Genomic DNA, 26,377 nt, shown 5'->3' on the forward strand with positions numbered 1-26,377 from the left:
TTCATCAATCTTAATGATGAACTGTCTTCCATATTTGTTAGTCTGTCCTCCAAATCTTGCTGCTAACTGGGGTTGTGTGTATATTCTTGAAAGAGGCAAGAGACTCCTTTTTTACTAATCTAGGTGGTATTGCCCGACTATCCGCACCAGCCTACCCCAGAATAGCTCTCCCCGCGTTTTCTCCTCAGTCAGCCGCAGGTCTCCCCACACAGCGCCGGCAATATCACGACCTAGCTTCAATCTAGGTATATTTGGAGGTATGTGTAGGTAAAATCGAGACATACAGACTATTTACTTGGGTGCTTCAACCATCCCCCCTTAGTCGCCTAATTACTACATACTAGATGTTGGGTTGAATGTGAGTAGCACGAGTACCACGGCCTAGGTAGGCAAGGGATACAAGGACGCTTTTTTCTACTGAAGATTTTACAGCTTCCCGATTTTAGGACCCCGGAAATATTCTGATTTCCTCGTTGGCCTTCAGTGAGCATTAAGTACTCGGGGCATTATGAAATCATCGTTTCGTCCACTGACGCTTCATGCACTGCATGTACCTCGGTTACGCTATCGGTCTTTGAGATGTGTTGCCTTACATCATAGAATACATGAACAGCTTGAGCGGGAAATTTTCACTTGTCAATCGATAGAGAAACGAGCCGTGCAGCAAAGAGGCATCGCCACTTCGAGTCTGAGTTATGCTGAGGGGCCTAAGGAAGTATGTCCTTTCTGTCCAGTTTATAATTTTTGCTTGGCACTACCTCATCCAAGATAGTAAGACAAGAGTAATGCCCTGGCTTTACGAATCGCCAAAATGAGTCCGGGAGTTTATTTAGGGGTATATGTGGGAGTACCAAAATCACGAACTCTTTTTTTTTTTTCCAAAAAAAATAAAAAATAAAATAAATCCATACTAACATTATATAGCCACCACTGATCACCGTCACAATTCCAGAACACTTTCGCTCCGTAGTCTCTCAACACGGTGACCGTCCAGCTGCTATATTCCGGGTCCCAACAACTGACAAATCACATGGCCTCAAACGTGGACCCGGGAAAATAACCCTTACATACCAGGACCTCGACATCCACTCTGACGTCCTAGCACATTCCCTAAGGTCTCTCGGCGTCAAGAAAGGCGAGCGAGTAGCCCTCAGTCTCGGTAATGTCGCCGAGCACGTCATAGCAACCTACGCCCTCTTTAAACTCGGCGCCGTCCTCGTCCCGCTCAACCCGACCTTCAACGAGAAACAACTCGTAACAGCGCTTTCGCATCTCCGCGTCTCGGTCCTGATCATCGGTGCCGTCACGGACCTAGCTTATAAGCCGTGCCGCGGCCGTAGTAACTATGCCCTCCTGAAGGCCCTCATCCCCGACTTAAAAAAGAGCAGCGGCCAGATCGAGTCCCCCAGCGTGCCTACACTACGATCCGTAATCGTAGCCGACAACACGCCCTGGCATCCCCTCCCCAATTTTCCCCCTCTCCAGGCCCTCTCCGCAATAACGCCATTTTCCTCGCTCCTCCCCTCCGTAGACTATCACTTCAGACCCTCTCCGGCTCTCTTCCCGCACCCCGGTCCCGTGGTCCCGGACTCCCCCCTCTCGCCCGACGAAATTATTAACATACAATTTACATCCGGCACGACGTCCAACCCGAAAGCAGCCATGCTGAGCCACGCCAATATCCTGAACAACGGACGCCTGGTCGCGGACCGCATGGGCCTGGTCCCGGAAGACCGGATCGTGTGCCCGCCGCCCCTGTTCCACTGCTTCGGCTGCGTGCTCGGGCTCCAAGCGACCGCGACCACAGGCGCCGCCATCCTCTTCCCGTCGCCCGCGTTCGACCCCACGGCCACGCTGCTCATGGTCGCCGAGCACGCCGCGACGGGCTTGCACGGGGTGCCCACCATGTTCGCGGCGGAGCTCGAGCTTCTCCAGTCACCGGAATTCGTCGAGAGATTGCGCGAGGCCGCAGCGAAGAGAAGCGGAACCGAAGACGCCTTGTTCACGGGCCTGCGCAAGGGCATCGCGGCGGGGAGCTCCGTCCCGGAGCCGCTGATGCGGCAGCTCAATGCGAAGCTCGGGCTCGAGGACCTGGTGATCTGCTACGGGATGACGGAGACGAGCCCCGTCAGCTGCATGACGAGTCCCGCGGACCCGCCGGCGAAGCGCGCGGGGAGCGTGGGACGCGTGATGCCGCATACGGCGGTTAAGATCGTGGATAGAAACGATAGCGCGCGCGTTCTGCCGCGGGGGGAGTGTGGCGAGTTGGCTGTTTCGGGATACCTTCTTATGAAACAGTATTTTGAGGACCAGGCTAGGACGGACGAGGTGCTGATTAAGGAAGAGGAGACTAGGGAGGGGGATGAGGAGGAAGCTGAGGGGAGGATGTGGATGCTCACCGGCGATGAGGCGCGCATGGACGAGGAGGGTTACGTTGAGATTACGGGACGGATTAAGGATTTGATTATCAGGGGCGGCGAGAATATACACCCCCTCGAGATCGAGGAAGCGATTATGCGGCACGAGCTGGTGCGCGAGGCGAGCGTCGTGGGGGTGCCGGATGAGAAGTACGGAGAGGTTGTGGCCGCGTTCGTTGCCGTGCACAAGGATGTGAGGACTAGGACTGACAGGCGGGAGCCTGTGTATGGCCCAGAGGAGGTGGTGGAAGAGAGTCAAAAGAAGGCACTATGGAAGGATAAGGTGAAGAACTGGGTTGAAAAACATCTCTCGGGGCATCTGGTGCCGAAGTACGTCTTTTTTATTGACGAATTCCCGAAGACGGCGAGCGGGAAGATACAGAAGTTCAAACTGCGGGAACTTGCTAAAGATTTGATTGATACGGAGCCTTCGTCAGGTGAAGGGGAGCCTAAGGCGGAAGCCAAGAATTAGGCCTCGGCATACTTGGAGCGTTATAGAATTATATCCTAGAGGTTTGACCTCATATCACGATATTCTAAACACTTAACAGGGCTCCTTGATGTTAAAAAATGAAATTAGGATATAATCAAGGTAGGTAAAGTCCGGGATTAATCAACCCAAGAAACTTCCAGACGCCTTCGAGCGAGGGTATATCCAAGATCCGCGCCTCCTATGCAATAAAGCGAACCTAGGGATCCAAACGGATCTTACGTCTGCTGACAAAAGGTATAGAACTCCCCGTTTCTGAAAAAAACCAAGGCTTTAAGCCTTTCAACACCGAGAACACCTCAAATCCAGCTCATGCAAGTCGTTTAATGCGTTATGTGCGTCGTTCGACCAAGTCCCAGAGTGATTTGGTTGCGCCAAGCTTCCACCGCGTTCAGGGGCAGCCCCTCTATTCCATAATTCCTAATTTTTTTCCCTTTGCTTCCCCCTTTTTCATGAATTTCTTGCTCCTCGCCTTTAGGGCCCAGGTCCTTAGTTAGGCGCCAATTGAATTGCTATGGACTTCTGTTGTCGTCGCCAAATAGCTGCTGGGTTCCGTTCCATGGCCGAGCAACGCTCGGTTTTCGCTGTTCTTTCGTGCCCTCCAAGCCGGAGCATTCCCGGTCTCACCATAATCTTTCCGGGAAATTAGCGAGCTTTCCGGACGCTGTTGGATCGGTAGTTCCGCATCTGACTACACCCAGCCCCTCCCTTCTCCAAACTCCGGCTTTTTTCCTCAACGAGTGTTGCAGCATTCACTTTCCTCGGTACTTCCAACGATACCCCCTACTGAATAGACAATTCATGCCAGAATTGTCTATTCGGACGGTTACGGGATCTGGGAGTTTGTTGCGCTGCCCATCGTCTCTGCGAGCGACTTTATGCCCTGCTCTGAGAGCGATAATGCGGTGTGAGTCCTGGGGAAGAGGTTGGATACTGCACTAGTAGCGCCGCCATCACGGTTCACGTAGATGGACGCGTATTTCAGGAGCAAGGTGACGTTCCGTTTGGTGTATACAAGGGCGGCGAAGGAGATGGCGGTAAACAGCAAGCAGAATATGGTCCAGAAGACGGCCTTCTCTACTGGTGTGTAGACATAGACGCCATAGGTGACCTCGATGCGATATTTCTTCAGGCGAGCCCAGCGGGCAAAGGCCTCGAGCGTTGGAGGTTTCGTATGGAGTTTCGACGATGACATTCTTGTTAATAGGTACTGGCACTATGTGATAAGAACTACGCGATGATAATAGTGACGACGATCGCGATGAAGATAATAGCAATGCCGGGAGGTTCCAGGACCTAGCTACTGTTTTAGGTAACCCCCAAGGAGGAAAAACAAAGGAGAAGTCAAGACATAAAACGAAGCAGTAGGTAGATATTAATATAGTACTTATAATTCTCTAGGCAAGCTTGAGCTCGGTATCGGCCTTGCATTCCTTGGCACATATAAATAAAAATGGTTTCCCGAACCGGCCGCAGGGAAAGAAGGGTAAGGGGAGCTGTAAGCTGTAAGCAGGCTACATCTGCGTCAATGTACACAGTGAGGACCTAGGTACGTAGCACTAGTATACTATGGTAATATAAAAAGGCAGCGGCCGTCGGAAAGCTCGGAATGTGCCTTCTTCTCGATGCGGTCTTAGAGTGTCTGGTGGACATGACCCTTGCCTTGTCCGTAGCATTTTAGTAAGATTCTTTCCCATGTGAGCCGCCATGACACCTGCATGGTAATATGAAGATACACGATACCTAGTTGGTATCTCTCCTCTGGAATGTGCGATCAAAAGACGACAAAAACCGGAATTCTGCAAGCAGAGAAGTGAAGAAAAAAAGAGCAAGTGACGAAGATAGCCTCGTTTTGGGCCGACTTTGCCGAATAAAAGGAGCTGGCGTTCTGCGGAACTCCGATGGGCTCCTTCCATGGTGTAATTTTACTTCTAGTCGCACCAGTGAGGTTGGTGAAGGAACTCCCCTCCTATTCCACTTTCCATCTTTCAACCAGCCAATGTCTTATGTCTTATTAAGCTTTTTTTATTACTCAGCCAACCAGAACCTTCACTAGATCGTGGACCATAAGCTCCTATCTCGGAGATCCGGGGATAAACAACTAATCACCGCTACTTTCAATGAGATACCATTCACTTCTCCATTACATATTAATCAGTATTTCAAATTGCCATATGCCAGATCAGACGATGATTCAGCAAATTGGGTCTTATTATATCCCTTGCGCATGCATATGAACCCAACTAGGAATGATTCAAAGACACTATTCCCTGCACTCTGCTTCATCAAGTTTAGCGTACTGTAGCTCGTCTAGTTGGGTATCTGTGACTTGTCGACTTTGGTCGATGAACGCTTAATAGCACAATCGCCGTCACAATGGCAGGGCTGACAGCAAACAAGCTCTACATACAAGCTTTCGAGATCCTTGCACGTCTACCACAAGTTAAGTTAGTTTGCCCTGGTCCACCAAGAAACACCGGCAGTAATCGCAACCACGTCCTTGGTCTAAAGATCGGTACCAAGTATGTACCACCCTATTACCATATAAACCTTCCGCAATTCCTCTATTCCTCTAACACTGTTAAAAGACCTAAGGTATGGCCAAGTAGAAGCTTTAACGAACCTGCCTAGATACCAAAGGAAGAACAAGAATCTCACATAATCGAGTTATATGCAGAGACGATGACAGTACAGAATAAGCAAGCACCAACGAATTACAGCTTAGACGACGGCGTGACTTACATCGGTGTTACACCATATGTACTTACCCAAAAAGCTCGCCTTACGGCGGCCTGTTCGTTCAACTATGCCAAAAAAATATTTTTCTAAGAATTTTGCCCAAAGGGGTAAAGAATCTACCTTAGCCCCAGATTTCTTTGATTTAGCGTCGATAAGTCAGTACTTCGGACTTTAGACTTTAGAATTTTGGCTCAACATGTAAGGTACAAGCGTGCTCATATAAAACTGGGTGCTAGGGCATGTTACTTTGATGATTTGAGTTTGAAGTAGGTAAGCTAGGTGAGTATGTATATTTGATTGAATGATTGAATGATTGATTGAGTGATTGAGTGATTGAGTGATTGAGTGATTGAGTGATTGAGTGATTGAGTGATTGAGTGATTGAGTGATTGAACAATTGAATGCTTGAACAATTGGATTTTTGAGCATCGAATAGGTGGTAGAATGTTACGTAAGCGATTGACTGCGCGGTATGTACTACCTATATGAAGCTATTCCCAACCTTAATATCTGCAGTCTTAGCGTTGGTATTTATACAAAGAGCAGTTAGGTTGTTAAAGTAAACTTCAAGCCAACGTGTCGTATACGACTTAACTTATTACCTACAGATACTGGATAAGGGGATAAAAGGTAGTTTAGGTTCGATTCCTATTAGGCCTGTTGGTGCCTTCCTTTTATCCCTTCTATCTCCTACATTAGGTAGGTATTTAGTATGCTGCTCAAGGTTTTGAATTACTTACATAATCTAGGTAAAAACCAAGCTCATGGTTTTCCAGCTGCCAATGACAGCAGGTACTTACTTATACAAGTAAATCTATATACAAACTTATGTACTACCTGTCTAATTTGCTAATCGCCAGCCTATCACCATATGTACTCGTCTAACAATTACCAGTCGTAGCTGCATATCCACTGCTAGATTAGGAATAGCCAAAACTATTTTCCAACGCTCTGAATTTTTTTTGGCATAGATGTACGAACAGGCCACCACACGCCTTACCGCACTATCTGTGCCCCTTACCCGCATACAGCCGCTTAAGTCGGCAGACGAATTTCCAGCCGCCTCGGAAACCTCGGACGATTCTTTCCAGATCCAACAAAACAAACGAACGATCTAACGATCTTTTTTTGCACTTCCTTTTTTTTTTTTCTGCGGCGGACAAAATGCCCCGCGCTGACCCAGACTTAATGTTGCATGGAAGGGAAAAGAACCTTTTTTTCAAAAGTTCTAGTCCGATTTATGATCTGATCATGTGGCCCGCGCTGTGAGTACTAATTAGCATTAGGACGATAGTGTGTTACCCGACACCGCCGGAGTAAGTGTTGCGGTGATCGAAACCGATGTCTGATATCTTTGTCGTTCGCGATCCCGAGCATGAGCCGAGTTATCTGTTTAGTTGAGAATACTACCTACAGCTCGCTGCTCCGATGAGACCGAGTCTTAAACATGGCCCGAGTTCTCGTGCCATGGATTCGGCGGTTGTTAGTCTGATAGTATTTGACGAGTGAGGAGTACGCGACCTCCCGAGATCGTGCAGCGCAGCACGGTACTTATTATACTCTACTTCTACGACAGAGTATGACATCTTTTTGCCTTTCCGCTACATAAACTTGAGATAAGACGTACGTTCCAAGGTAGGTAGAGGTGCTTGGCTGACGGATGGTCACGATACTTGAGACTTGCTTCAAGTTGTACAAATCATCAACAAGCTCCCCATTCAATGCTACCTTAGAAGGCAATGAAAATGAGTAAAATATTGATGTTTGATATCGTGAGGTTGTGTTCTTTATGGACCTGTGTTGCATCTAGTTAGTGGCATCGCATCGACTAACCCCTTAAACCACCCATCTCATATGACTTCTCTTAGAACCGATCTCTAGCCGGAGGTCACGGCGATACGGAGAATTAAGGGGGACACTTCTGATAATGCTTTGATATTCCTTTCCTCCCTTGCATTATATAGACGTCGAAGTCTTCATCTATTCACAATTTATGTACCTACTAAGTACGTAGATGATTTTCTATCAACAGCACAGTGAAAACCAACTACCTACACATAGAGTTACCCCCCAGATCTTAAATCACTAGATTAGGGATGAGACTTTATAGGTAAAGAACGGATTCCAGATGCATACACTCCACGAATCTTCCCCAGATATCCACACCTGCTTGATTCTCCACGAGGACTACTTTGGGACCTAGGATTGATGGATAAAGCTGAGACATGCATATGCGTCTATGCATAGTAGACCCAAGTTACCGGGTAAAGTGCATGAATGTGGTGTTAAAATAAGGACATGGTCGATTGGATGATGCCTATGGGTGTAATTCAACATCCAAGAAGCCAAACAGTTTTAATGAGCTTCCCGTGGAGGCTAATTGTGCTTCTCTACAAACAAGCTGACGATCTTCAAGTACCTACCCCGGGATAGGTTAAGTTGTCAGGCGGGACGGGTATCAGAAACATGGATGTTAACCAAGAGGCTCCGTGAAACCCAATCTGCAATGATTAATTTCCTTTAAAACAATGTTTCACTATTTTCCGAGCCTTATATATAGATGTTGGGCTGGACCTTAGAAGATCACATCTTTAATGCTTTTACTCTTGCAATCGACTTATCAACTTATCTATCAACACTTGGTGCAAGCGTCAAAGCCTAGGAGCCATCAGTTCAATTGTTCGATTTTGAAGCAGCCATATTGCCAAATACAGATGATTCATAGGATTCCGACTCTTAGCCTTGGAAAGAGTCAAAACGGCGATTCCCGGCTACAACACATGATATTTCAATGGGAGCAGTTGTTGAGGCAACTGCTCCAACAGCTTCAATAGCCCCCTTTTCTGTCTGGCTGTCTCGATGACAGCTTCCTCAACTGATTGGGTCCGTTTGTTCCTTGGAATAGCCTTGTTTTCCGCACATGAGCTCAACTGTGAATATTTGGTTCAAACTACGCCTTTCCTCTTTTTTATTTGGCCTAAACATGCCAGGGGTATCATAAACCACGTCGCTCCTCTAGTCGACACTGAATCTCACCATACCCGGTACTCTCTGTCCCGGCGTCATCACCTCCGGTAGACATTTCCAAGAGCAGCCTCGTCGCAAGAACGGAACCGCAAGCTGAGTCTGTCCGTCACACGCCTTCTCTGCTCGCATCACCGCATCGGTATTAATATCCCCAACTAGACACCACTCAATCCACTCAGTCATAGGTACCGCGACTCGTCGCTTGCACACCGAGCAAGTTAGATTACCCGAGTTCGCGTTTGCGTCGCTTTGCTCGGCGACTCGATTCAGCGCATCGATGATACTTTGTGGTGAGTTTGGCGGGAAGAAGGACGGCAGGTCGCGGAGCTGCCCACTCTTTATGCAAGACTGGAGAGCTAGCTCGAATAAAGATGGCACGCGGCTTCGACTTGTGGTGGAAGGAAGGTCTTGTCTAGCGGGAAGGGGCATCGCGGGTGCTGAACACAGATCTTCGGTTTGGATGGATCGAACTGACGATGATCCTTGTTCAAGTGGAACATCTGGTCTTGGCTCCAGTAGCCGGAACTTGGAGATGACAACTCCTCGGCTATCACTGTATTGCACTGGTGATCGTGCAAGCACAGCAGCCGCCCACTTTGGTTTCTTCAAGTAATGGCAGGGGCTAGGTTCTGCAGTAATACCGTCCTGTTTGTCGAGCCAGAATCGTGCTTGCTTCCCATGATCGAGGCGCAGTATTTCGTTTACCAAAGGAGTAAACCCGTCAAGAGATGGATTCTTTATCTCAATATCCATGGTAATAAGAGGTTCATAGTGATCTGGCCGGTCGAAGGGATTCGGGTGTATGTTCAGATTTTGAAGCTTGCTTGGGTATTTCAACAAGTCCAAGAGTTCCCAAGGCAGATACCGAAGACGAGTAAGAGACAAGTTCAGGCTCTGTAGGTTGCGCAGGTTCCCAATACTCGGCGGGAGTTCGGTAATCAGAGTACTCCTAAGACTGAGAACGGTTAGATGTTCTAAGTTGAAGAGAGCCCCAGGAGCACGAATAAGCGGATTGCTAGATAAGTAAACTTCAAGAAATGGTCGCCTCGACTCGAATGGAGATGCTTCCTCTATGATAGGAACGGTGTCAAATATGGAAAGTTGAGACACGGTCGCGTTGGAAAGAGTCTCGATACCCGAGGCGCTGCAAAAGTTAGTTTCCACACATATATTTAAGCCCGACTACGAAATTTGTCGTAGCCTGCAAGCAGTAAGGTATCTGCTTACGAGAGATCAATGGACTGAACTCCTTGGTCAATTGCAGCCTGTATCTTTTCTCGAGCGGCCGCTTCGCTAGGAGATATGGTTGCGACAGGCCTCGCATGTCTCAGCTGCAGTAATTTTGACTGAGTAGGCATCTCGATATCTACGATCGTATCGTCTTCCGTATCTACTGAGATGTCGCTTCCCATCCAAACTCCGCTGTCGAACTGGCGCTCAAACGTTCTATTCGTCTTAGGTACCGGCTGTATACTCTCGCCAAATGTCGAGTCGGACGATGCGAGATGTTGCTGAAACCAGGAACCAATATATCGCTTCTTGCGATGTCTTCCTTCGGTATAATTTTCCAATTGAGGATCATCGTCACTGGAGAACACGGCTGGATCGCTTGAGTTGTTGAACATTGGCGGTGCGGGTGGTTCACCTCGATTGCGAGCGCGTTTTCGCGTGTTGCTAAAAGTTTCGGTCTCGAAATCCCAAGAGACAGCGGGTAACTTGGGAAGGGTTGGTTCCTCGGCCATCTTGTCGTATACCTAATAGTATGTTATTGTGCCTAGAAGCAAGGGCTACAGGAGGTGAGTCGGTCGTAATAGTTACACGAGAGGGTTGAACGGTTGACGGTTTATTCACAAGATGCGATAGACGCGAAATTTGTTAGCGTGACGACGTTTTTACCCTTCCACCTTTTTCAAGTTGGAGTAGGCGCGTCACGTCACGACGTCAAGACGTGAAGACCCACCCTACCCACCTTCCCCAATTGGCAAGCCCACTTGCGGCTCCCTGATCAGAGACGGAGACGGGACGGTACATTGGTCCCAGCGTCTTGGTTCAAACAAGTGCGTTCCAAGGTTCTCCAATAATATTCGGTCTCGTCTTCTAAAACTTCAATATTCCAATAAGTCGAGCGAATTGAAATCCATCCACTTCGAGTTGTTCTATGTCCTATCCAAGTATGTATTATTTGCTTGAAGTTGTTAGTAGCCGCACATTAGCTTGTGATTTTAGGGGTAGGCTCCTACAGCTTATTAGATTCACCTGATACGATCCACAAAAATGTTTCGATATCGAATCGGATTAGCTACCATTCATCGGAAGCTTGACGCCAGGGCCGCCCCCTGTAAATCGATGTCACCGCGGGCGATGTGTTGAATGCTTGCAAAGTCGGATATAATGGATTTGTAGTTAAGGGGATTTAGATGTATGATGAGAGAGCGGGACGACCATAATGCGCATGCTCTCAATCCCAATCGTCATCGTCGTCCTCGTTATCAATAGTCGCATGTCTCAGGTTTCCGCTCTTGATTCCTTTACCCATAAGCTGCTCCTCCTTAGCGTCCTCAGCGTCTCTCTTTCTCTTGACGACCCTCATATCCTTCTCATTGACTGCGCCCACCTCGACCAGCAAGTTGTCAATCTCCAGCATACTCATTCGTACCCCGCCTACGGTGACGAGAGTGACTATTTGCTTCACGATATCGCCGTTTTTATACACGAGAATAGTAGGGCAATTCCGGTCTGGGTAGTTCTCAATAGCCTTGTCCGCTCTTATTTCACAGAACTTGATGTCGCCGTATTCTTTCGCTGCTTGCTTCCAAAGCTCTGATAAGACTCTCGACTCGACGTTGGTTCCTAGTGAAGATGTGAGATTCACAAACACTGGCCCGTTGTTAGAGGCTTCCGTGACTTCGCGCGAGTACTCTGGTTTCGATATCGGATAGACCGAGCCGTGTATCGACTTCTTGGTCAATTTGTTCAACTCCTGCATGCGCTTCTGTCGATATTGCTCTAAGAAAGCCTCATCTTCTTCGTCTTCCAGGGCATCAAGCTCATCGAGTTCTTTCCCCTCTAACCTGTTCTCATGTGCTATTCGTCGGCCTTCGAGTATAGCTTCTTCGATCATAGGTGTAGGAGACGGAGGCTTTTCAGGTATAACCCCATGCTTACGAAGTATGTCGTTCCTGTATCTATTGTAAGTACATTGCCAGTGATGAAATAAATCAATGTATAGTAGTTCATACCATTCAGTATCTGCATTGGGATCATCAATAGGGACGGCTATCCTTTGATCTGTCGGTGCGGCCATCTTGATTGATTTGTCCTACTACCAATATACCAATGATAACTCCGATGAATGTGAATGAACAGACGATAAATTTCAATATTGGGAGATTTGGAACTAATGAATTATTTAAGATGTTCGATTGCCTTGGAACTTTTGATGCTGCCTGATGTTGTGTTATGAAAGATCAACCCCTCCAGCCCCTCCAACGTAAGTACCCAAGTACAACAACCCCACTTTGCTCATTCTGGCTGACAGCTGTTTTTAACTTTCTCCTAGCCTGCCAGCTGCTAAGCTTTCAATTACTAAGTTTAAGCGTGTGTGGGCCTTAAAAAGCCCTAGCCCTCCTCTGTACTATGCCTAATTTGTCCATGCCAGAAGGGTATTAGTGAATTTCGCCTCCAGCACCACCACAGGCCAATCCGCCTAAGGAAAATCCGTATCCCCCGAAATTTGCTAAACGAATTTTTAACCTCGAAAATTACACACACGACCTTCCCCTCAATCTTCAACTACCACCGTCTTTCGCCAAAACAAATCCTGTCTTCCTGCTATCTTCAGATATCGCAGACCAACCTCACACTTGCCAAATTATCGCATAAGACACTTTTTGTGACAATCAGACAAGATGGTAAGCCCGCACAACCCTCTATTGATTTACCCTTCCGACAAGTCATCGATCTACTGCCACGACTCGCGCTTCATCAATCGTCGATAATCTTGGCTATCCTTAATAATAGCGATACCAACAAGAAATAAGAAAGCCGAATCTATCTGCGACAGTAGGATTCCTTTATCCTATTCTATCCTGATCCGATGACCGATACGGCTGGATGATCGATGATTGCCTGGGTTTACAATATCGAAGGGGAGCTTTAAGCTGACAAAACTTTTCTGCCTAGGTTCTCGCTGTTGATCTTCTCAACCCGAGCCCGGCTGCCGAGGCCAAGAAACACAAGCTGAAGGTACGACTCACCCGAAGTGAAATCGCATCTTGAAATGTGTTGGCGAAAATATACTGATCATTTCGGGTAGACTTTGGTCCCCAGCCCCCGATCGTTCTTCATGGACGTCAAGTGCCCCGGATGCTTCACCATCACCACCGTCTTCTCACACGCCCAGACCGTCGTCATCTGCCAGGGTTGCACCACCGTTCTTTGCCAACCAACTGGTGGTAAGGCTCGGTTAACGGAGGGTTGCTCTTTCCGAAGAAAGTAGAGGATTTCGTCTCGTCTTTTCTTCGTTATTGGGCATTGGTCACGACTTCATGGTGTGGTTCGGATATCTGCAAGGCACTCTCTCGACGGAAATGGGCGCATGAAAACTGGCATCATGTCTTCCGGGCATAAATCGACTTCTTCTACGAACCTCTACGTCATTGCAGATAGACGACGGATACCAAAAAGAACCTTCAATATAAAAGGGCGTTTGGGGTCCTGATATCTTGCATCATCCGTTTTTCCGCGAATGATTTTTCCTCGTTTTTCTCGCCTTGTGTATTACGCAGTCATCGCCCTCCAGACACGAGGCGGGATGGTAGTTACTGCATGGGTGGACAGCTGGAAATGGCTTTCCACGAGCATCGACTGGTCCCTATCTCGCAAGGGGTAGGTTCCGTAGGTCTGATGCGAGGACGTGGAACGTTAATTGAGGATCGCTACATACCCGATTGCAGTGTCCGTATGTTTTCACTGCATCACTGCATTAGGCGAATTCACATTGTTCCACTAATCTTTGGTATTATTTCGCTTATCGTGACTTGCTAATGTTGCTATATTTCTGTGCTGGCTGCTGTAACTCTAGAATGTTGGGTTGATTATTCTACACTCGTAGATCTGATCCAAATTATATTCCTCCTGACCGTCGTACTTTGTATTATGATAATCCTCATGGCTCCCCATAGCTATAATAAACCTTACTTACATGGTCTAAATACATGAGATCAGGTACACAGTTCAAAATCTGTAGAAAACATCTTGTGCCTGTCCAGTTCTTGAGCGAAGAGTAACAATTTGATGGTAAACTTAAATTGCTTCAACTCGTTTAATGTAGTAAAAGATTTTGAATACTCGACTTGAGTTTGCTGGATGCAAACAGGATAGAGCGATTGCTTTAGACTCTGAATCGCTTAAAACTTCAGTGAAAACATCGAATACTCGATTAAGAAAGGTACTTGCTTATATGAGTCCATAGATGAAAATGTCTTGAACTAGGAGCTAAAATCAATAGTTGATATTCGTGAGGCGGTCAAATCTTGAAGTCATATAAACATCAAAAGTCTCAGATATGTACCTAAGTACTCGAGTACCTAGGTACATACTAATAGTGTACCTGGTATTGACTTTGGCGCCAAGACCCCATTAAAACGCGTAAAAACACGCCCCGGAAGGGACTAATGACGCGCATCGCGTATCCCCCACTTTCCAGTTCCAAGTTTCCACGCTCTCTCCTAATCGTCTGATCAGCCGCCCCAATCTGCCGTCCAGCCTCCTCCGAACAGACCTCTTTTCCCCCTTCTTTCCACCATCGTCATCCACGTACTTGGGACGGAAGCATCCACACCGGACGGGATTAATGTTTTTATCGGTTTGACGAGCAATTTCTTTAACTCATTTGCTTTCTTCTCCGACCCCTATCAGCGAATAATCGATCAGCGTGGCTGTGTCGTTTCGACTTGGTGGGTTCGCTCTCCGCAGAGCCTAGTGTATTGGGAATTATTGGCATTCTACCTCCTATTCCATCACCACGATAGACCCGATCCGTTACAGACAAGCCTCCGGAACTCTGGGGGTCGTCATTTGATCCGAGGCAACCTGGTGACTGGTCCCCGTTCGTGTGGGCCGCATCGCATCAGACACGTAACCCCATCCCTATATCGATCTACTCAGCCTGCCAACTTCCAGCCATGTCAGCTCCGCGAACCAAGCGTCAATTCGCAGGTGCAGCTAGCGATCCTGCTCAACGACACATTACTTCGTTCTTTAGCAGCAGCGCATCACCATTATTGCCGTCGTCCTCCTCGCAACATCTCGACGTCCCCCCTTCCCCTCCCTATATCAACAGCCCTCCTTTGCCGGCAACCGTGCAAGCTAACCTACTATCGGTGGGCATGCGAGTGCGCAAATCCGTACCCGAGGGCTACAAGACAGGAAACTACAGCGCCTTCGCGCTCTTCGACGAGAACGTCACGGCCAACCCCCAGGCATACGGCGGCACCATGGGCGAAGGCCGCTCGCGAGCAAACGCCATCTCGACTCCACGGGAACTGCTCCCATTCTGCGGGATTCACAAAGTCGGCGGCTTGGATACGCAACCCGAACACACCTCCCCCTTCATACTCCCTCCCTCATCCTCTTCTTATTCTTCCTCTTATATCCCTACCTCCGCCCCATTCACCACCCACCAACCCCTCCTCAGCATAAACGGGCTCCCCCTAGACGACGCCATGACCGACGACGACGACGTCCCGGGCCTGACCAGCAGCCAAGACTCGTTGGACTCCGTGGCGCCTCCCGCATCCCCCTCGAACACCCGCTCGACGCGCAAGCGCTCCTACACGGAAGACGAGGAGCCGGAAGCCCCGTCGACGCCCGGCCGCCTCAGCGTCGCGAGCTTCGACTTCAACGTCTGGCGCGACGGGCTCGTCGACGGCGAAGTCAGCCCGCGCAGCCATTACCTGCCTTTCTCTTCCGCGCCCGCGCCCGCGCCCGCGAGCGAGAGTAGCTATAACGGCCGCGCTATCGCCGTGCCCCGTAAGATGAGGGCCCGTAGCGGAGGAGGCGGCGCGAAGGCGGCGGCCGTCGTCAGCAGGGGCCGGGATAATGTCGTGGTGTTTGGCGATGGGGATGCGGATGTGGATGTTGACGCGAATGATTTCGGAGAGGCGGATTTCCTGGTTCGGACTGGGGAGTGGGAGGTTGAGATGAGTGATGCGTGAGATTTGAAGGATTGTTTGGATTGGAGGGGTGGGGTGGGGTGTGGTATGATAAACATCTAGGTATGCATGTTTGTAAGGGGGGCTGCAGATTGCCGTTATGCTGCGTTGGACGCTGGGATACCCAAGAGATAGGGACAGACGGGGGGGTGGGAAGGGGGAGGTGCGCGGGATATTTGGGAGATGCACATATGCATAGAGGCCGGGGAGACGACGGCAAGTGCTGCTGTACTATTTTATGTTACGGATTGGATTGTATCGGGTTGAAACATGGGCGTGCGGGCGAGACGAGACGACATTTTAGCGAACACTGCATGATCGGGTTGGCTGGCGCTTGCGGAGTTTTATATTGCTGCTTGTTGTTGCACGGATGTTGTTGCAGCACGTTTGTATATGTACACCTATCCAATCTATTTAGGTGCGTATCACGAGGGAACGAGAGTAAGTACATGCAAGGGATAAATTACCCGGAATACTCCTGCAGTTTTGGAATGAGGATGGATTGGTTCGCATCAATAAGGGAAGATTGGTTGGTTGGTTTGTTGGTTGGGTGTACTACCAGATCGCGAATTGATATACAATTTAACCTCATAGCGCATAACTCACGCCAAGATATGTTTCAAAATATTGGGTTGTTTTTATTATCTCTTACACAGCTTACAGCGTAGAGCTCAAGGTGCAGGATGCCTAGGAATAGGAGGTACTATAGAACAATCTGATCACATGGATGGATATAGACACAATATGGGCCCGGTCTGGTTCGGTCTACCTACTCGACCTGAAGCCCACCAAACGGATCCCGGAACTCGAGAAGGTCTCTCTGCCCGTAGAACTCACCGGCGACAGTAAGGATCATGTTCAAAGTGGCGCGTTCGTTGATCTTAGCTCTCTGGCGCTCTTCCTTCTTCTGGGCCGCCTCGTCCGCGGCGAGGGCCGCGAAGGCTTCGTCCATGAGGTCCGTGGTTTCAGGTTTGGGGACTACTACGGGCTCCGCGTCCTCCTCCCCGGCCGTCGCGTCGAGCTGGTGCAGGAGCCGGGCCTTGGCCATCTCTATGTCAGCCGATGATTCTTCTGCTTGGTTTTGGGGTGCTTCGGATACTTCCCCGTCCTCTGCCTCGGAGTCTGAATCGATCTGCATCTCGACGTCCGACGCCTCTCCCGCCTCGCCAGCTCCTTTTGTTTTGGTAGCGTTGGCGCTAACAACTGTGGCCTCCTCTTCCACGTCGTCCCAGCCGTCAGGTCCCTCCGGACTCGATTCCTCGCCAATGCCTCCATCGTCAACTTCGGGTTCGCCCAGGCTCTCGGCGCTACTATCGCCGACATCGTAATGCTCTTTCAGAACCTCCATCTCGGCCAGACTAACCATCAGCAGCACTGCCCTCTTGCCTAACTCGCGGATATACCCGATCTCCTGGTAGTCCAGCTCGCCCCTCTCGGGTAGGCGCGCGAGCAGCGCCCATACCCACCTGCTAGTGCGCTCCCAGAGTGTCTGCTTCTTGCGAAGGAACTTGCCGCCGAGGATGATGCGCAGGAGCCGGATCACGCCGTCCTTGTGCATACCCGCGATCTGGGCGGGCAGCGGATCTGTGCCTCGGATTCGCCCGGACCACTTGGGGAACGTGTCAGATCGGGAGCCGAATTCGCCTACTTCGGTTGGATTCGATCTGGGGAGCGATAATAGTACGTCGTGCGGTGGCTCGGTCTGTAGGATCTGGCGCAGGGCTAGGTATTGGTTCGTGAGCGAAGCGAAATATGCGTCGCGGATCTCGTCCGAGTTACTATTATGCGGACGCCCTTCGCTGTCGGACTCGGAGCTGTTTTCTTCCTCGTATTCTAGCTCTAGATTTTCGTCTTCTTCGCCTTCTTCGTAGTCGTGATTTGCTTCATCAAATTCTTCATCTTGCTCTTCATCCTCGTCCTCGTCCTCGTCTAAGTAGTTGGGTGCATACGCGATATACGCTCCATCGTGATAATATCCTCTGAAATCGCCTCTGCCATCTTTATAGATACTTCGGTCGATGCCTTCTTCTCCACCTTGCTGATTGCTAGCCACGGACTGCAGTGTGGATTGGGGAGGTAATTGTGGACCAGCTTTACTCGCGACGAGGACATGTGGGATGGTAAAAGCCTGGGTTCTATACTCACCATATCAGTATCAATCACCTAAGAAAACAGGGATACCGGTTTAGCCTTGCGAATTTGCAGAATGAAAGGTGGTAGGAAAGGTTAACTTACCGCACAGATTTAAGGTAGGCTAGTGCGTCGGAATCATCCTCCCAGTCCAGATCACTGTCTCCAACAGGCACGGTTGTAAGACACTCAAAGTCACCGAAGGCGCTTCGTTGGCCGTAATTCGGGTCCATGGTCGAGTTCGTCTTTGTCCCTCCAGAATATTGTGGATTACGATGTCTTTTATGGGCATTTCCGCCCTCGCCGTCTGCAGTACGTTTTCTCGGTTTCATGGCGATTGGCAGAACGAGACAAGACGGATTGATGTGATGTTTTGTGAAGGTTACGTAAATGCGTTGTCAACGTTTGGATTAGAACCTTAGAAGATTTAAAGTGAAAGTTTAAACTTAAGAAGTTTATTGCATATACTGTTATGTAAGCTTCCAAAATAATAGCTTATATAGCGGGGCTTTGTGCGGATCTCTATCTTTTTAGTGCATATACAGCAATAATTTATTGCTACGTTCATTCGTAATTTATACCTACAACTGGGTATTTAGATACTCCAGTAGAGTCATATTCGAACTTCCCACATACTTACTAATATAAATATATTCAGGAAGGAAATTCTCAAGCATGGAAGTGACTTATCAAGACCTCTCTAAGGCTTCAGGGTTAGGTAAATATGACGTATGTCAGGAATTCGCCTACTAGGTCTTCACCGCTCACAACTTCCACCTTATCCCCTAGGGCTCTTAGTTACCTAATCATTAATTCTAAACGATATCTTTTCCCTTCCTTTAGTTCACGATGTTGGCATATGGCATATGACTTGACGTCAAGTTCTGAGTCAGCTTTGTGGAAGGTCACTTAGAGGTGGCCCCCTATTATTTAACCTCAGAAAAGTGCTGGGTTACCTAGCCAAAGTAGGGCGAACGACACCCATTCCCGGGGCTACACGTGTAGATCTGACACTGATGTTACATATCTATGTTAGGTTATGCGTGATTAATAATTAAATGTCGGTTTCTTGGGTCATTTGGGTATAGTGCGGCTTATGTAGCCAAGTCTACGTTAGTCCAGATCAGTATACTATTATTTTGCTTCCTAGCATATCTTGCCAGGTACCCAGACAAGTGAACCAAAATAGGTATGGATGAAGTTTTTCCTTAAAAGAATTAGTCAACTCTTGGTTTAGTGCAGCTATCAGTTTACTAAAGACTTCTACCTATACCTTTGGAAGCTTCAGTAGAGTTGCCTATGGTGTTATTATATTGACTTTTCGATGTCTATAAAGTCCCAGTTCTTTAGGTAGTCATGCTAGAAATTCCAATATGGTACTCACGAAGCCGCCAAATGGACAGCTGTTGGAATGTCTATCCGGTATTAGATCGCAGTTTAGTGCTTAGACTCGGCTATCGCAACATTTTGTACTTTTAAGGAAATCGTTTCCGGACTTAGGGTATCATTTCAAGAGTGGATTCTACTCCGAGCGCGTCCATAGGAGATAGGTTATAGAACTTCGGCAATAGCTTCCAAGGAACTGGGGACGGTGCCTTGCTATTGAGTTCCACGACTCCTTGGAGGATCTGCAAGTTTCGGCATTCACATATATCCAATGTTGGACGATATTCCCCTTGGGTAACGTCCGACATGAATAACGTACTAAGGTGACTAACCTCCCCTCTTGACCGCCTAGAGCTTCTTAGATATTCAATCGCCGGGACTCGGAATGCAAGTACGTGGTTAATGCCTCCACTGTTAGTCTTGCTACCTATATTGGGCGCTCCGGCTAACTATGCGCGGGGGCTGTGTAAGATGCAAGTCTTGACCCGCTCAAGAACAGTGAGCTGGTAAGCAATGTCCGTAATAGGGTTCGAGTTTGGGGGAGGGGGCAAGCATGGAGAATGATGCTAATCGTTTCCCCTAGTAGACGAGCGGAGGGTCCACGGGAGCTTCCCGTTTCAAGCATCAAGTCGGTTTATGTACCCCGGAATCCAGACCAGAAGCGAAGCACAGCCCTTGCTGGGTCCTGCATACCTAATGAGGCGGATCTCGGGAAAATTTTCGGTCGTACTTCATCTGAGCTTAATCTAACCTCATTCTTCTCTATTTGGTGATTTCGTCGTTTGCGGTACAATCCACATCACACTTGACTCTGGCCTCCCTCAACATCGCCGTTTCTCCCATATGCATAGGTATCGATGTACCACTATGGAGCAGGTTAGTCAAGCAGATAAGATGGATTTCATTATATCGGAACTCCTCTCATTTATCTTTCGACGCACCTGGTACATGTCCAAGTGGTCATCGAAGTCCTGAGACTGTATTACCGATCCTGTATCAGAAACGATACATAGTTGCGATCGTGCAGTCGGACAAGCTCCATGACGGTCTCGTAAGCGTATCAGTTGAGTAGCAGCATAAATTCCCGTTGAATTTCTGCTTGCATTCAAGAATCCTATTTTCAATGTTGAGGCGGAGCTCCATGATCGATTGGCTGCAGTTGTTCCTCGTCCCTAGGTAACTACACCTGCTACGACCGTGGTGGGGTGGCTGTGCGAAGCCCTCGGAAACTGGCGAATAGTGGCGGTGAGGTTCTGTGGCTTAATATCAATCTAGGGGGGTTCCTTGCTTGTTGGAAGAGTCACTACGTACCTTATTTGAGACTTTAATGTCTTGAAGTTAATGGGTTTGGTTATCTTTCACATCCTTTCCAAAGTTTTGACGTTGGTTTGACGTGGAATGTCTGTCACGGTCATATGCCAGGGGAACCCGTTAGATAAGTGTGGGATGTTCCATATGCGCTTTATAGCGGGATAAAATATGCCGGCATGACAGCTCGCTATTGAGTAGCTGAACTTATGTTTAAGAAAGGTTGTGAATGGATATCGGCTCTAGCGCTTAGGGAGAAATCGTCAGCCGTGTCCAGTCCGGCGGTGTATCGTGGCGATATCTTCGTTCACCATATGATAACAGCTCCTACAGGAGGTGGCGAATCCTACCTAATGGGACGCTGGCCTTATATTGAGACATTAAATCCCCAGTTGGTCTCGAAAACATATCTGATGAACCATGTTCTATGCTAACGCCATAAGCTAGTGGTATAATGCCTTGCAAGATAAAGGAAAATGCCCGCCCTCAGAACTACAAATACTTTTATCAGATATACTCCCACAGCTATTAGCGACCAGAGGTCGTCGTCACTGAGCAAGCTGCCGAGCTTACTTAATTACTTTCGTTCTCATCGCCATATATCGCAGACCTGTTATAGATATACGAGTTGTTGGTGTCGTGACCCTCGTTGAGCCTGTTTTCAGAGCTCCACGGTTCCACACGACGCATGTACTCTTGTTCTCTCCAGTCATACTCCCTCTTATCATCTGAAGCATTGTATCCTCTCGGTCTTCCGTCGATGGAAGAATTCTGCTCCTCGGACAGACTGTCTGTATCCCCCTGTATGAAATCACTTCGGGGGGGTTAGCCTGTGTCCTCCTTGGGATGTGGCTGGACTTACACGGTAGAACCATGGTGGTTATCAATAGACCATCGTCGGGAAGGCGGTGAGTAAGAGGGGTTTGGCAATGCTTGAGTATTTGAACCCGGGTCCTGACTAGATATGTTGTCTATGGCTTGCGTATTGTCGTCGTCGTCCATAACTTCCACGCCTGGAGGTGAACTAGTTATTGAAACATCATAACTAGTATGACCTCTGTCGTACTGCTGTGGCTGGATGTAGGAGATCATATCGCCGGACGTAGACATGGTCGTGGCGTATCCGTCGCTCGAGGAAGGATATGTTGGATACGACCCGCTCCATGCAGTGCCGATACCCGTGGTGGTGTGCGTCGAGTACGGCGAAGTCAGTTGGGTATTGTCAAGCGAGCTATCCGGCGCATGCAAATCATAGCTGGATCTAGGGAGATAATATGCCGCAGCATTGGCATGGTTTCCCTCCTGCAAAGCGGTTATCGAAGATCTGAGAAAGCCCGTGGAGGATACATGTACGGAAGGATTCGCGAGGGTAGCATCCCAGTTTTCCGTCATGTCGGCATCAGTCTGCGCATACGCGGGGTCAATGTCACTACGCTCCGTTAGAGAGATTTTATCCTCCATGGACTCCGCGATCCCATCCGTGTAAGGTACACTTCCGGAGCCCGCAGGAGGTCGGCGATGTGCCTGTCGAGGCTTGACGTTTTGACGACGATGGCTAGAAAATAACCGCAAGTGTTTACGCTCTCGATCCTTGCCCGCCATACTAAGATATTACTATGTGGTGAAAGACTATGGATCAAGAATAAGTGCTGTGTATTTTCTGCTAAAGGACAGGAGATGACAGAGTAAGTGAGCCTTTTTATCAGTAGGGAGGAAGGCTTGGAGGCTCAAAGGATCAACATTCGGGCGCGACCACCTTTCGCCTAATTGCAGCAACGTCCACCAAGGAAGGGCGGATTTCTTTCTAGAAGTCAGGTGTCCCATACCCAATCATTGCCATGGCATATACTGCCTTGGAGTGGGTCGCGAACGAACAGAGCACCAAGAGCGGGGGGAAGCAATGAGGTAGATCCGACAGAGGCCCCACTGATGAAGAGTGTGGGAGGTAGGAATCAGCTAACGACGTGAGATTTACACCACGGTCATACATACGGATTGCCGCCTTTTGGGTGTTGGCCTACCTATTTGAACACGACACAGCTTAACAGCCCTTAGAACGTGACGGGACTCGGATTGCTTTGGCGCTATCGAAAGCCGAAAGTCCTAACTGTGAGCGAATGCGAGCAAACGCCGCAACTTGCGTGAATGTGGCTTGGCCTGCTTTATCAAAGAAAACCGAAGGACTGTGAGAGCTGATCATGAAAGATCTTGGTCTCTGTTTCGTTCACCTAAGTAGGTACTCGAGAAGTACATGAAGGCTGAGCATCGACGGCAATTAGGCTAGACCCGAGGCAGACAAGCCAGGATGGATGTTCTTCTTAGTCGGGTCCAGCCGTTTCTTAAGGGCTTGCAGGTTACATGGTTACCACGAACTCCTAGTTACATACCGCAGACGTCAGTCGTGCCTCAACAGACAGCTATGTTTCACGGGTTTCCCGACTTGAAAGTTGGATGAAGATCATGGATTATTATAACCAAATATACGTACCTATTTCTTCGAAGGTTGACGGTGTTATCAATATTTGAGGTAGATCACTAGATGGTTCTAGTAACATCTTAAACAACCTGCATTAAGGTAGTATGGGGAGAAGATCAACCCAAATTGTGGCTTCCCACTGTTAATCTAGCTCAACAGAGCCACTACGTTTACGCCTTGCTTTACCGTCGTAACGTTCTGCAACGGAAAACATCTCTAAGACATACTAGTAAAGCTATATACCGAATCTCTGCATACAAGAAAGAGTTTCATCTCTAGTCTTCCATGTTTACTTTATCAACTCTTGCGCCACGAGCCAATAAAGGGGCAGGCTCTGAAGTGCAACAAGTGGTTACATTGTAACCCAGCCAATATAGCGGTATGTATATAAGATCATCGTGATTATGCTACTTTATCTTTGTTGGAGAAATCATACGATTTAAACAACCCGGTTAGTGGTTCTAAATCCGCAATGCCTCTGCTGTAGTAGCACCCTTAGGGAAGTTGTGGCTTTTAGAACGTCTAACCCCACAGCGCCAAACATTCCTAGTTCCAAGGCGTCTCCCGTGAGACCTAGGGGGTATTTCTCTTTGATAGTGTCCTAATGTTGAGCCCAGATGTAAATAGGTACTTTGTGGAAGACTGGGAGCTGTACGACATGTCTACAGGGATTCCAATCTGCCGTCGCATCTCACTACCACTGGGGAGAATGCAGTCAGCTTGGGAGCCTTATCAGGCAATTTAAGCTAAATCTTGTCTGTCATACGAAGATAGTTTCAGATTTATGGTATCGGTCTTTCGCCTCGTCGCGTTTTTCTTATACTCCGTTGATTTGTTGCTGTCAGGAGTTCGTTCCACCCTCTGCCTATACTCTTCCGAGCGCTGCTTAACAAGTTCCTCGATCTTTCCATCTTCCCATCCAACGGAGATTAGAAGTGTGAGGTTGCGTTGATTTGGCGTCAAGGCCATCGTTCCATGAATTACATTAGGTACTAGCTTAGGTGGCTAACACTTAGCAAAAATCGGATTATAGAATAGACGCCTGGTTCGCCCTACCTTTTAACTCGAAGTTCTAAATAAAAATCCTCTATCCAAATGGTCCATTCTCATATTCTTGGCAGCCTGCTAAGAGTAGGGCTATGTGCCATCAAATACCTGGCAAGTACTAGGCGCTCTGGAAGATTCAGAAATTGTACAGACGTGATCGGACAGTACGTGGTCTAGCTACTTCCGAGCGACAAAAGATGAAGAATCAATGAGGATTTATCTGAGTTTACGTTAACCTATCGTATGATTTAGTAGCTTCGAGCGATGGGTGGTAATTCTAGGACTATCGGTCCGTACTGCCTCTTTGAAAGAATCTGCCTAGGATCTGATTCAACTAGCTAATCGCGATACGGGGCAGGAAAATACTTGTTTACCTTCAACTCATGCCAGTGAAAAGATTAAACCTTCATGATGAGGCTAGTTGAATACACCTGATAGTTGTGCGGAACTGGAATGTCAGCCGAATTGGATGCCTTGTTGCTTTTTCTTACATCGTTCTGTATATGTCAGCTTACATGTCCGGGGGAGTTGATGCCTAACGACCCAGTCTCCGTGTTTGGTGATCTTAAACCAAGTAAGATATGTATTACTCTATGCTCTCCAAGCACCGGAACATTCATCCGGCATAGCTTATGATCTGGTGGTTGGAGTAATGAACTTGAGCCTCAGTCTATATTGTAGCACATTGAAATGACGGGTAGATGTCGATAACGAGCAGCGCCAATCTCTGGATTCGGAAGGGGAGACGGAGCGGTTGAGCTTGGTCCGAAGATATGAGCCCTTGAGTGAGCCATGGGACTATGTATGATTTTAAAGGGCAGATGACCTTCCGCAAAATGCCGAAGAGTTATGAGCTGAAGGATAGGTAAAGGGACCGTCAAAGATTGCGACATACAGAGAGGAATGTTGCCCTAGGAGAATGAAGTGAATTCCGCTTTAATATTGCATTCACAGATTCCGGGAAACGAGATTGACTGGATGGTGTGTCGAATAACCGGGCTTCCATTTTTGAAGCGTGAGGCTATTTTGGCGAACGAATAATACATTCTTCCGATAGTTACATCCAATTTTGGTTACTGGATCGGCAATGAATATGTTCTTCTTTCGGCCCATTCATGTCATACAATGCATAATACCTTATAATAAGGGGCGGAGGGCCGGAATGCGACTCTTCCCAAGCACATAACGGTAATGTGGAAAGCGGAACGAAAGTTAGATCGATGCCGTATGTTAAATCCTAACGTCAGTCACATGCGTGAGAGGCGTTTTATAGGTATCTCATGGCTTATGAGCTGGCTGGAGATCACCTCCACATCCAGATGGTTGTCACGTACTATGAACGCAGTAGCGTGAGACTTATTCTGTACCTATCGATGCAGATGAAACCGGCGAGGACTTGTCGACCGGGCGATGGCGTAAATAGCTAAGAATCAAGATAAGAACATATCATCTCTAAACGCGGCTTCTAGCATGTCACTCTGGGGTCAGATCCTCTCATAACAAAGGGTTATAGCGTTGCAAGGGGTTCCCTTGGTATGCCGGGATAAGCCGCTCTAGCTATCTGTGCTACTATGTATATGCGGCTCATTTCATCTAATCTCTACCACCCCAGCTATATAACACAGACATATTGCAAAGACTTGGTCCACCTATGTAGGTAGGTATATAATTTTAAAATATGCAATCCGTAGTGACACAGCATGTGCGAACGGTAAAGGCCTTTGCTTTTTCTCTCTTTTGGTTATTACCCCCATCGAGATATCGTCATCCATGTCATCGTCGTGGTCGCCGCTCTACTTTCCTCTAGCTTGGTAGAAACTAGCTTCCTTTTGAGTAATTGTCGCATGTTAGTATCTAAGTATACTTGAATACCTATGTTCATCATTGTCAATTTTCTCAGACATTGTGCTGCAATGGCCAGCCATACTCGGCAGTTGTATGTCTAGTGAGCGTGACCGTCCTGATATCCCCTATTATAGGGAGCTCGCTCTTACTGGGCGTTGGACTATGCCTACCTACACTAAGATCGGCGAACATAGGTTCCCTAGATCACTCACCAATCCCTACCTACATACCTAGGTAGGTAACTACTATCTGCATATAGATCCTTGTCAGCACCTAATAACTATATCCGAGCTACCTA

General features: G+C 48.1%; 9 protein-coding genes across 9 annotated transcripts; 3 read left to right on the top strand and 6 right to left on the bottom strand.

Annotated features, from left to right (window-relative positions):
* The first annotated feature begins 395 nt into the window (after positions 1–395).
* On the top strand, positions 396–3,061 carry F4807DRAFT_380385 (acetyl-CoA synthetase-like protein). Its single transcript, XM_047995776.1, has 2 exons — positions 396–715; positions 925–3,061. The coding sequence occupies exons 1-2, from the start codon at positions 509–511 to the stop codon at positions 2,887–2,889; spliced, it is 2,172 nt and encodes a 723-aa protein (XP_047856414.1). The 5' UTR covers positions 396–508; the 3' UTR covers positions 2,890–3,061.
* Positions 3,062–3,568: 507 nt separating this feature from the next.
* On the bottom strand, positions 3,569–4,292 carry F4807DRAFT_380374 (uncharacterized protein). The gene has a single exon (XM_047995775.1). It carries the CDS (start codon positions 4,100–4,102, stop codon positions 3,734–3,736), a length of 369 nt encoding a protein of 122 aa, XP_047856415.1. The 5' UTR covers positions 4,103–4,292; the 3' UTR covers positions 3,569–3,733.
* A 4,278-nt stretch (positions 4,293–8,570) lies between these two features.
* On the bottom strand, positions 8,571–10,773 carry F4807DRAFT_380459 (uncharacterized protein). Its single transcript, XM_047995779.1, has 2 exons — positions 9,901–10,773; positions 8,571–9,817 (listed from the first exon to the last, which is right to left on the bottom strand). Exons 1-2 carry the CDS (start codon positions 10,413–10,415, stop codon positions 8,662–8,664), a joined length of 1,671 nt encoding a protein of 556 aa, XP_047856416.1. The 5' UTR covers positions 10,416–10,773; the 3' UTR covers positions 8,571–8,661.
* On the bottom strand, positions 10,774–12,205 carry F4807DRAFT_380458 (thioredoxin-like protein). Its single transcript, XM_047995778.1, has 2 exons — positions 11,913–12,205; positions 10,774–11,852 (listed from the first exon to the last, which is right to left on the bottom strand). Exons 1-2 carry the CDS (start codon positions 11,975–11,977, stop codon positions 11,132–11,134), a joined length of 786 nt encoding a protein of 261 aa, XP_047856417.1. The 5' UTR covers positions 11,978–12,205; the 3' UTR covers positions 10,774–11,131.
* Positions 12,206–12,311: 106 nt separating this feature from the next.
* On the top strand, positions 12,312–13,684 carry F4807DRAFT_416778 (ribosomal protein S27-domain-containing protein). The gene is made up of 3 exons (XM_047997165.1): positions 12,312–12,584; positions 12,856–12,918; positions 12,989–13,684. Exons 1-3 carry the CDS (start codon positions 12,582–12,584, stop codon positions 13,169–13,171), a joined length of 249 nt encoding a protein of 82 aa, XP_047856418.1. The 5' UTR covers positions 12,312–12,581; the 3' UTR covers positions 13,172–13,684.
* A 496-nt stretch (positions 13,685–14,180) lies between these two features.
* Positions 14,181–16,035, top strand: F4807DRAFT_380516 (ribonucleotide reductase inhibitor-domain-containing protein). The gene has a single exon (XM_047995780.1). The coding sequence runs from the start codon at positions 14,859–14,861 to the stop codon at positions 15,888–15,890; it is 1,032 nt and encodes a 343-aa protein (XP_047856419.1). The 5' UTR covers positions 14,181–14,858; the 3' UTR covers positions 15,891–16,035.
* On the bottom strand, positions 16,031–18,441 carry F4807DRAFT_416781 (uncharacterized protein). The gene is made up of 2 exons (XM_047997166.1): positions 18,123–18,441; positions 16,031–18,022 (listed from the first exon to the last, which is right to left on the bottom strand). The coding sequence occupies exons 1-2, from the start codon at positions 18,347–18,349 to the stop codon at positions 16,657–16,659; spliced, it is 1,593 nt and encodes a 530-aa protein (XP_047856420.1). The 5' UTR covers positions 18,350–18,441; the 3' UTR covers positions 16,031–16,656.
* A 3,017-nt stretch (positions 18,442–21,458) lies between these two features.
* F4807DRAFT_416792 (uncharacterized protein) lies at positions 21,459–22,550 on the bottom strand. Its single transcript, XM_047997167.1, has one exon. It carries the CDS (start codon positions 22,311–22,313, stop codon positions 21,570–21,572), a length of 744 nt encoding a protein of 247 aa, XP_047856421.1. The 5' UTR covers positions 22,314–22,550; the 3' UTR covers positions 21,459–21,569.
* Positions 22,551–24,243: 1,693 nt separating this feature from the next.
* Positions 24,244–25,174, bottom strand: F4807DRAFT_416797 (uncharacterized protein; the record flags this gene model as incomplete). The annotated part of the gene is made up of 2 exons (XM_047997168.1): positions 24,609–25,174; positions 24,244–24,552 (listed from the first exon to the last, which is right to left on the bottom strand). A coding segment is annotated over exon 1 (223 nt), but the record flags the coding sequence as incomplete, so codon positions are not given.
* Positions 25,175–26,377: the final 1,203 nt, after the last annotated feature.

Source organism: Annulohypoxylon truncatum (assembly GCF_022578515.1).
Source record: "Annulohypoxylon truncatum strain CBS 140777 unplaced genomic scaffold F4807scaffold_8, whole genome shotgun sequence".
Taxonomy (NCBI): Eukaryota; Fungi; Ascomycota; class Sordariomycetes; order Xylariales; family Hypoxylaceae; genus Annulohypoxylon; species Annulohypoxylon truncatum.

What these genes read in the sequence shown, in the direction of transcription:
- F4807DRAFT_380385 (XM_047995776.1), top strand. Translation starts at nt 509, where the DNA reads ATGAAATCATCGTTTCGTCCACTGACGCTTCATGCACTGCATGTACCT. An exon ending in ATGCTGAGGGGCCTAAGGAA is followed by an intron (nt 716 to 924) that starts GTATGTCCTTTC and finishes AACATTATATAG; the next exon opens with CCACCACTGATCACCGTCAC.
- F4807DRAFT_380374 (XM_047995775.1), bottom strand. Translation starts at nt 4,102, where the DNA reads ATGTCATCGTCGAAACTCCATACGAAACCTCCAACGCTCGAGGCCTTT.
- F4807DRAFT_380459 (XM_047995779.1), bottom strand. Translation starts at nt 10,415, where the DNA reads ATGGCCGAGGAACCAACCCTTCCCAAGTTACCCGCTGTCTCTTGGGAT. An exon ending in GTTCAGTCCATTGATCTCTC is followed by an intron (nt 9,818 to 9,900) that starts GTAAGCAGATAC and finishes TAACTTTTGCAG; the next exon opens with CGCCTCGGGTATCGAGACTC.
- F4807DRAFT_380458 (XM_047995778.1), bottom strand. Translation starts at nt 11,977, where the DNA reads ATGGCCGCACCGACAGATCAAAGGATAGCCGTCCCTATTGATGATCCC. An exon ending in CCCAATGCAGATACTGAATG is followed by an intron (nt 11,853 to 11,912) that starts GTATGAACTACT and finishes CAATAGATACAG; the next exon opens with GAACGACATACTTCGTAAGC.
- F4807DRAFT_416778 (XM_047997165.1), top strand. An exon ending in CCAAGAAACACAAGCTGAAG is followed by an intron (nt 12,919 to 12,988) that starts GTACGACTCACC and finishes CATTTCGGGTAG; the next exon opens with ACTTTGGTCCCCAGCCCCCG.
- F4807DRAFT_380516 (XM_047995780.1), top strand. Translation starts at nt 14,859, where the DNA reads ATGTCAGCTCCGCGAACCAAGCGTCAATTCGCAGGTGCAGCTAGCGAT.
- F4807DRAFT_416781 (XM_047997166.1), bottom strand. Translation starts at nt 18,349, where the DNA reads ATGAAACCGAGAAAACGTACTGCAGACGGCGAGGGCGGAAATGCCCAT. An exon ending in GCCTACCTTAAATCTGTGCG is followed by an intron (nt 18,023 to 18,122) that starts GTAAGTTAACCT and finishes TGGTGAGTATAG; the next exon opens with AACCCAGGCTTTTACCATCC.
- F4807DRAFT_416792 (XM_047997167.1), bottom strand. Translation starts at nt 22,313, where the DNA reads ATGGCGGGCAAGGATCGAGAGCGTAAACACTTGCGGTTATTTTCTAGC.